This window comes from Pyrus communis, chromosome 14 (genome assembly GCF_963583255.1).
Source record: "Pyrus communis chromosome 14, drPyrComm1.1, whole genome shotgun sequence".
NCBI lineage: Eukaryota > Viridiplantae > Streptophyta > Magnoliopsida > Rosales > Rosaceae > Pyrus > Pyrus communis.
The window spans coordinates 25,279,826-25,289,165 of record NC_084816.1 but is presented as its reverse complement, the minus strand read 5'-3'; the positions used below and the strand labels follow the sequence as shown (position 1 = coordinate 25,289,165).

Here is a 9,340-nt window from a genome sequence, read left to right as displayed (position 1 = left end):
GTAATTTTGAAAATATGAATTATAAAATTGTAGTTCAACTCATAATTAATATAGTTTTGTATAATTTATCTCAATGAAATATTCCACCAGCTAAATTTGTTTAACAAGAAATGAGGATAAGTGCCACATGCCCGCTGGTCAACTAATACTGTAGCACAGCGCATTGGCCTTGGATCTTGGTGTGGACTTTTCTAAGTTTTCTTGCATACACCGGTTTCACCAGACCTGACCGGAGGCACTGCTACTGAGTCACCGAGTCACGGAGCACCAGACAGAGAGAGAAATGAACCGAAAGAGGAGCTGAGAAGTGAGTGAGTGATGCCTGACTGACTGTCACCGAGATCAGGATAATGTCTGCAGCCGTCGACGACGTTGCTCCTCTTCTTCATCTCTACAGAGACACAGACACAGACACAGACGGAGAATCATCCATTTCTAATGAGATCCTAAGTCTTGTGCCCGCCTCACCATCCAACGGCACACATGCATCGACGCCTAATCAACGCCTGGCCTCTCTCGACGTCTTCCGTGGCCTCACCGTCGCGGTACGCCAAGCCAGGCGATTCTGATTGAAATTGCTTGCTAAATGCGAATCTAAACCCCCCGAATTTGCTTAGATTCTAATTTTGAGATAGGTTGGTGGTTTTTGGATTAGTACTTAGATTAGGTTTGGAGTTGTCATGCGATTCACTTGAATCAATTAAGTTGAGATGATATACTTGGATTATGGAATTCTTACTTGATGATTTCCCTTGTAGTTAGTTAAAGGCTAGAGCTTGACATCTTTCTCATTTCCTTTGTTTGTTTTTATATATGTTAACTAATTTGATGATGAGCTAGCTTTCTGTGTGTCTGTCTATTACGTCTTCCTGATTTGATAGGTTTTCTATCAACAATCAACAGTTGATGATTTTGGTCGATGATGCCGGAGGAGCTTTCCCGTCGATAAACCACTCTCCGTGGTTGGGCGTTACACTTGCAGATTTTGTAATGCCATTTTTTCTTTTTCTTGTTGGCGTCTCCATCAGTCTTGCATTCAAGGTAGGCTGTAGGACTCTAGGGTTTATCTTTTTCTTTTTTCCACCCAATCCTTGTCTAAAACCCCTGTATGTTACTATGTGGCACTGTCATGTCTTCCAAATCCCAAATGATTTCACTACATTATATATCTAGAGTTAATTGGGGAAGCTTATCTTTATAAAAGAAAAGGACAGCACTTTTCTGCAGTGATTTCTATGTGAATAATTCTGAAATGTAAGGAAGCAATTATATACTAATCAACTGCCTGCTCTTATTCCTTCTATTACCATGCAGAAAATACCCAACAAGACAACTGCCACAAAGAAAGTCATTCTTAGAGCAATGAATCTCTTTCTCTTGGGGTTGTTACTGCAAGGTACCCTGTCATTGTTCCATTAGATTATCATAGTCTTATACTTGATTACACTCAGCATTCCTTGATGTTTCTTTTACTTATATTGGTACAACACTTGTAAGTTTTGTCAATTGTCTGAATTTAGTATAAATTTTATGCTTTACAGTTCATGCTTACATTGTATAACATGCATTCATTAGTTCTAAGGTATGGAACATATTTGGTTATAGATTCTGTGCTTAAAGATGATTGCTTGTAATATTTCTCTTTGCAATGTGTTCTTAGGTGGGTATTTCCATGGGCGTGACCATTTAACATATGGGGTTGATGTGGGCAAGATACGTTGGCTAGGTGTACTACAGGTAGCATTATGCTGACTCAATCTAGAAGTTTGTATCATATTCTTCCTCTGCTATTAACTACGAGTGATTTTGATATTCAAAATGGCATACACTACTATCACCTCTCATGTTGAAAGCATGTTGAAAGTGTCTGCATCTAATTTTCAGAGGATTTCAATTGGATATTTGCTGGCTTCAATCTCAGAGATCTGGTTTGTTAACAATATCATGGTTGAATCACTGGTCGATTTTGCTAGGAAATACTACAATCAGTGGTTAGTGCTTCTACAAATTCTGTTGATGCTCATGAATTTAAGTGGACCATACATATGCTTTCCTTTTGTCCACTCTCATGTGTAATGCAGGCTGTTTGCTATTGGATTATGCTTTTTTCACATGTGCTTTCTGTATGGTCTTTTCGTTCCAACTTGGGAATATGAAGCTGCAAGCTTGAATTTGTCTCGTTCTGGACCTGGTACTCAAATTGTGAGTTAAATTGTTCTCTTCATTTCTAATTGCTAAGGGACAATGTTAAGGTGTTAGATTTTGGTTTAGGATTGAATTTGGTTGGTCCTGTAAGATTTCAACGTTTGCGTACAATATTTACCTACTAGGTTTATTGTGGAGTGAGGGGTAGTCTTGAACCTCCTTGCAATGCTGTTGGTTATATCGATCGAGTTATTCTGGGCGAGCATCACCTTTATCAACATCCTGTTTACAGAAGAACAAAGGTCATTCTCATGGGCCTTCTCTGGTAACTGCATTATTGAATATATCAGGATTTAAGCCCTGTATCAGTGCTTTTCATTGCTGATAATTGAAAAATGCTAACCCTTTGTGTCTCAGGAATGCAGTGTTAATTCTCCTGACTATGGACCTCTGCCCTCTGATTCTCCTCAATGGTGCCTTGCACCATTTGACCCAGAGGGAATCTTAAGGTTGATTTCTGCATTTCTCTGACTCAAACTCTATTTTCATCTCTCTCTCACACACACAAACAGACACTCTATAAATGTCAAAGCGTCATCATTATTGATTATTCAGAATTGGTCTTTGATTCATTTTATTAATAAATTTCCAGTTCTCTGATGGCTGCCGTTACATGTTTTGTGGGATTGCATTTTGGGCACATACTATTGCATTTCAAGGTTTGAAGCTTCTTTTTGCTGATAACACTAACTGTCTGCACTCTCGTTGTGTCTGGTTTGCCTCTTTGATGAATTGCTTCCCTGACAGGATCCTTTCTTTTGTAGGACCAGAAGCAGAGGATATTGTTATGGTCTATGTCCTCCTTTCCTCTTTTAATATTTGGATATGCTTTGAAGATGCTTGGTATATTCTCTTTTTATTGCATTATTTTTTTCGTTATTTTTCTTCTGTTGAGGATTTCTATTCTTTTTCCTATGAGTAATGGGCTGTACCTGTATCAGGTATTCCTTTCTGTAAACCACTATACACAATGAGCTATACATGTATTACAGCAGGAGCATCAGGCTTGATGTTATGCATTATCTTCTACATAGTAAGTTCGCATTTTGCTAATCACTGATTAAATGATTGAATATGTTTGACAAGCTTAATGATCCGATACAAAGCTTGGCATACTAGTGAATGATAATTTTGGAGGAAGCGACAAATTCAAAGATTCATGTGCGCTTTAGTGAAACCTTATTTAAATGCAGGTTGATGTCAAACATTTCATAAAGGCGACAGTGTTGCTGCAATGGATGGGGATGAATGCGCTCATTATATATGCTTTGGGTGCTTGTGACCTCTTCTCAGCAGGTTTGCAAGGTTTCTATTGGCGGTCACCAGAGAATAACTTGGTAATCTTTATCCTTCTTCTCTGCTGGAAAAAAGAAGAGAAAAGACCTAAAAGTTTTTGTTTGCTGTAGTCTTTTAATATTCCTTCCATTAATTGTTTATTTGTTGGATGATTTGTCACATTGGCTAGTTGCATAATAAATAGTTTGGTGGGAAATGTGATGCAGGTTGATGGGACAGAGGCATTATTGCAGGACATGCTTCGATCGAAGAACTGGGGTACCCTAGCATTTGTAATACTTGAGATTTTATTTTGGGGTCTTGTTTCTGGGTTTCTTCACATGAAAGGCGTGTATATAAAACTGTAAAATGGTACCAGTTTTAATTTCCTGTAGTGACAAAATTTAAGGACATCATCCTTGTTAATATTACAAGAAATTGTATAAATAATATTTCGGGATTATTATTTTAAGCATTAATTTTCTTATCTGATAAAACAGAAATCTGCTAAAAGACATTTTGAATGTAGAGCAATTAACATTAGTACTTGATGCGAGCAAAATTCAATCTCCACAATCAAATCTGTATGTATTGTAGCTAGGTAGAAATCAAAGCCATGCACTATGCAGTACCTTATCTATATCTAATGATGCACAAAAAGAAGATGCATGCATCCATGGCCGACGATCGTGATCCTAATGTTAATTGACGGTGAACTGCATGCCTCCGGCTCCATCAAATATATAGCTATATATCTATATATGTTACTGACGTGCACGTACTTTCACTTTGTTAGTTTAGCGAAGTCCATGATGCGGATGTTTCCGTTGCGCGCGCTTGTGGTCTTGCAGACTGCGTACCTCAGTTCGTTCAAACTAGGCAATATACTGTTACCTAAATGATCACTTGAATTTATAATTGTTTATTTGGTTTAAGGTGTACATGCATGTATGCAGGATTTGATTAAAATTTTGTAAGAGTAGCATTTTTGTTGAAAATAATAACATAATTCTAATCAAATCTTGCATACATGCACGTACACCTTAAACCAAATAAACAATTAATAGAGGTTGACACGTCCCGATTCTGATATCTCCAAATATCAGGGTAGGTACGTGCTGGCTAACATCCGATGGTGACGAAGTTATTTTAAACATGCATACAATAAAATATGTAATTAGAAAGAAATATGCTAATGCAGAAACGTGTTCAGAGCATACAACTAATCAAGAATGATATGAAAGCATTATTCTAAAAAGGCACGAACAAAAGAATGGGTCCTACACAGAGAAGACTCGAAGATACCTATGCGTAAGCATCCTGACACCGGGATTGTATGCCTCGATTCTAACTCCTGAAGGAGGCGCAAAACAAAGGGTGAGTGGACCAAAGTTTATAATACTAATACTAATAATAAGAAAATCATTTTCTTTCTAAACATACTAACCCCCTGTTTTGAAAGCTCATATATTGTACTACATAGTAGGTTTTCTGAAAATTTTAACATGCCATGAAAAACATTCATAAAACATGTACGTGTAAACCAGTGTTCAGTAATGGTAATACAGTCACCCAAAGGCAAATCCATAAAACATCCGTAAATCACATCAATGATGTACTCAACTAGAGGTATCATAGTTGCCCGAAGGCATAACTATCACCTGAAGGTAAAGCTGTACGACACCGGGTTACACCAGTGAAGAAATAATGGGTCCATCACCCGAATGTGAATCTGTACAACTCTGGGTTACACCAGAGAAGAAATATACATACATATATACACACACACACACATAACACACCGACACTAGCCGTGGCTAGTGAAGCTGGGAGTACGTCATAAATATCATCAACTGTGTCATATGGCCATAGACGTCTACATACTCGTGTTGTGTGTGTGTGTGTGTGTGTTATATAATAACCCACTAGATAAGCACCAAAAACGTATCTCAAAAACTTGTATCAAAATACCGAAGCTCAAAAGCTCAAAGCCTCATCTCATAAATCCATGAAATTCGTATTCGTAAATCCATAGAATTTCACATACGAAAATCCAATAATTCATAACCTTTGGTAAAACGTAAACTTAATAAATCATAAATAATGCATAAAACGTAAAATCATGAAATCATGCTTTTCGTAAATGCAAGCCTAATATTTTATAAAAACATGTGAGTTAAGAAGGAGTCCACTCACAGATATTTTGTTGTTGGGAGCCGCTTGAACTAAAGAGGCATGTGTCACTTCCCATCGACACACCTAAACACAAATAGAGGTCATTTAATAAAACTCTGCTAATACGATAGAATTTGGGAAAACGGACAATGAATTTGGATTCGGCATGTCGAAAAACCTAAGAAGGGACCTCAGGTACCCCATGCGTCGAGATGGGTCGCCGGCGGAGCCCTGTGTATTCCACGCGCTAGCCATGATAGCCCTCCATGCGTCGACCATGGAAACTGGGATTGGATTCGGGTTGGGTCGAATTTGGGTTTTGGGTTGGTAGTTGGGCTGGGCCTGGTAGCTGGGTTGGGCCGGGTTGCTGGGTTGGATTCGGATTATTGGATTGGGCATAGTTATTGGGTTGGGCTTGGTTGTTGGTTTTGGATTCGGTTTAGGTTACGGGTCGGGTCGACTCGGTTTCCAGCCGTGGATCGGCCGGACTCAGCGAAGAAGAAAATCGAAAACTGGGAAAATTATCCACAGCTCCGATCAATCTCAAATCTCTACTATTTTCAATAATCTATAACTCAAAATGAAGCTAAGGAAGAGGTGAACAAGGATTTACCCATTCGAGGACTGGTTGTGGCCGGAGTTGGCAAAAAAACTGCTCAAAGCCGTCGAAATCCCCCAAAATCTAGGGAACTTTTCCTCCCAGTCAATCTGTACCAAAACTTCATCAATAAGCATGTCTAACCTAACAACTAAACTTAGAATAGCTAAATGAGAAAGACTAAGGGAGTCCAGAGACTCACCTTCGTCAGAAAAATTGAGGAATCGTTAAGAAAAATCAAGAATAATGGCAGCGGTCACTGTGCGTTTCGAACCATCAACCTGACATCTTGAGCACGTTAAGGGAAATGATGGTGGTCTGAGTGGTTTGCCGAAGGAAGAGTGGCGAGGTGGTGGTTGTTCTGAGAGGGAGAGAGAATGATGAGAGGGAGGGAGAGTTCGAAAGAGTTTGAGAGATTGTGGGAGGGAGGACACGGGGAAGAAGGAGAAGTGGGGTGTGGGCTCCACATGACAAAAAATTATAAAATAATAAAAATATCTAACCCTAATATCTAGAATAGTGAATTGACTACTTTGCCTCTCGACTACGTAGTTCGGTAAAACGTTCATAGTAACTCCAAATTTGATTCTACTTTGCGCCCACACGTCCGTAATGCTGAGTACTACAAGGATACACCAAGGAAACAAATCTTACATGACACGACAAGACGGTTTACAAAAGTCAACATTTTTACCTCGAAGGACATTTTAGTAAATTCATGCTTTAAAAATATAAAAACCAAAATATTTGGGAACGGGTCGTTACAGAGGTAGGGTCTACCAACAAATATGTGGTATGTGTAGCACTACTCGAAAATAGTACAAATATGTGCTAAGAGTTGCATTTTTGTTAAACTTTTCCTTTCTAATCCTACCATTTTATGAAGAATTGAAATAGACAAGTTTTCTTTTTGAATAATTCATCTCTTACTACTAACCATAAGAATGCCAAATGGCATAATCTTTGTTATGACATGTGTAATGATCCTAAAGTTTTGGTTGTTATAGGTTGTTACAATTAGTTACAAGTTTACTTAGTGACTAAGTTTTTTAGTTGCCATATATAGTGAGCTAAGTCATTACCCAATGTAATCAAAATTGCTATTGTTGTAATAACAAATATATTTCTCTCTTCTCTATGACTTTTTGTACACCTTTCTTCCTTCATTGATGCTTTGTTAAGATGGTATCAAAGCCAGGTTTCACATTTTTTTTTTCTGGGAACAGAGCTAAGGTATGCTGCGATCGTGTTTCTTAGGAGCTTGGTGAGCTGGTTTAAGCTTGTCGGGGTTGATCGGAAAGTTAATGCGTCTCATCGGTTGATCAGAAAGTTGCTGCGAGTCAGCGGTGTAGTTTTTTCAAGGAAGATTGTTGTTGGCTATAGGTCTCAATCGAACCAATGATGCAGCATGTAAAATGGCATGTCCCCATGCAGAAACTGACAATTTTGTTTTCATGAGTAAAGTGCGAACTATTAACTAAAGTCACTTGATCAATGTTTCTGTTAAACCATTTTGAGTATGGACATGAGGAACATGGTGTTCAACATCAATGCTCAATGTCATGCAGTAATCATCAAAGGTTTGAGACGTAAATTCACCAACATTATCAAGTCGAATCGACTTAATGGGGCAATCTGGGAACTGTGCTCGCAACTTGATTATCTGAGCAAGAAGTCTCGCAAAAGCTATATTCCGAGTAGATAAGAAACAAACATGTGACCATCGGGTAGATGCATCAACCAAAACCATAAAATATCGAAATGGTCCACAAGATGGTTGAATAGGTCCACAAATATCCCCTTGAATTCTTTGCAAAAATGATGGGGATTCAGCATCAACCTTTAGTTGTGATGGTCTAATTATCAATTTCCCTTGAGAACAAGCCTTGCAAGGGTTATCATTTGAGATAGCAATGTCTCTGCTCAATAATGGATGTCCATTAGAGTTGGTAATGATCCTACGCATCATGGTGAATCATGGATGACCCAAACGGTCATGCCAAAGCATTGAATCAATGAACTTCTAGTTCATAACAGCATGTGATTCAACTGTCCTTATGTATGTATAATACAATCCACTCGACAAACCATGCAACTTCTTCAATATACGTTTCTGGGTATTATTGGAGGTAATGCATAAATACTCCATATTTTCTGCACTTTTTGTTTCAATGTGGTATCCATTTAAACGTATGTCTTTGAAACTCAACAAATTTCGAGTAGATCGAGTAGCATACAATGCATTCTATATAGACAGTATTGTTCCATTTGGAAACATAATCTGGGCTTTCCCTGAGCCTTCAATTACATCTAATTGACCTGATATTGTTGTTACCCTTACTCTTGTAAGCATCAAGCTTGAGAAATACTTTCGATCACGAAGTATTGTATGTGTGGTTGCGTTGTCTGCAAGACAAATATCTTCGTCATTTCTCATGTTTTGAGAATAACCATAGCTTTTATCCATGCTTTCTAAGTAAAGAGGATCACGGTTAAAAACAACTTAGAAATTTAAATGCCTCTTTTATTGAAATGTGATTTTTTAAACTACAAGTTCAGAATAATAAAAGTACATTAAATATAAATGATTCAGTCGAACCGATACACTTCATTCCTCTTTTCCACAATGAAGTCCGAGACATCTAAGTGAGTTGTGTTCAATTATCCTGATAAGTCGCACACTGGATCAGGTATATCCATTGGTCTAGCCTGGTCGAGGAAATTAGTCTTGACACCCTTCTCCTTGAGGGAGGCTTGATATAGATCCACCATATGTTTTGGGGTACGACAAGTACGCACCCAGTGCCCATCGCCACCACACTTATGGCAAGCTCCATCAGAGTTTCTAGGAGCATTATTTATACAAGATTTGCCTTTGTGACGATTTCCATTTTTAAAGCTCGGGCCTGAATTTTGCCTTGGAATCTGGTTGTGAAACTGACCACTATGATTCTTACCTCTCCTGTTCCACTGACCTCGCTTAGGGCCACGTCCTCATTTATGATTATCGCCACTAGAGGATGTGGCGTTCACTTCGAGGGAAACAGCATTCACTTATGGGAATGGTGCAGATCCAGTAGGTCGGGA

The 9,340-nt window shown here is 38.4% G+C and overlaps 1 protein-coding gene across 3 annotated transcripts; it reads left to right on the top strand.

The window, feature by feature from the left end:
* On the top strand, positions 1-3,952 carry LOC137715426 (uncharacterized). 3 transcript variants are annotated; one of them, XM_068454756.1, is made up of 13 exons: positions 1-545; positions 904-1,041; positions 1,315-1,396; positions 1,661-1,737; positions 1,885-1,991; positions 2,082-2,202; positions 2,331-2,470; positions 2,571-2,654; positions 2,798-2,864; positions 2,970-3,048; positions 3,147-3,238; positions 3,399-3,542; positions 3,708-3,952. In XM_068454756.1, the coding sequence occupies exons 1-13, from the start codon at positions 351-353 to the stop codon at positions 3,846-3,848; spliced, it is 1,467 nt and encodes a 488-aa protein (XP_068310857.1). In that variant the 5' UTR covers positions 1-350; the 3' UTR covers positions 3,849-3,952. The 3 variants fall into 3 exon arrangements, with proteins under 3 accessions (XP_068310857.1, XP_068310858.1, XP_068310859.1); XM_068454757.1 differs by having other exon boundaries at positions 8-545; positions 2,331-2,447; positions 2,563-2,654; XM_068454758.1 differs by having other exon boundaries at positions 344-545; positions 882-1,041.
* The last annotated feature ends 5,388 nt before the right edge of the window (positions 3,953-9,340 follow it).

Bases quoted from the DNA above. Each gene is read 5' to 3' on its own strand.
- LOC137715426 (XM_068454756.1), top strand. From the start codon at position 351: ATGTCTGCAGCCGTCGACGACGTTGCTCCTCTTCTTCATCTCTACAGA. The intron at 1,042-1,314 runs GTAGGCTGTAGG...ATTACCATGCAG, and splicing joins CCATCAGTCTTGCATTCAAG to AAAATACCCAACAAGACAAC. The intron at 3,543-3,707 runs GTAATCTTTATC...AATGTGATGCAG, and splicing joins GGTCACCAGAGAATAACTTG to GTTGATGGGACAGAGGCATT.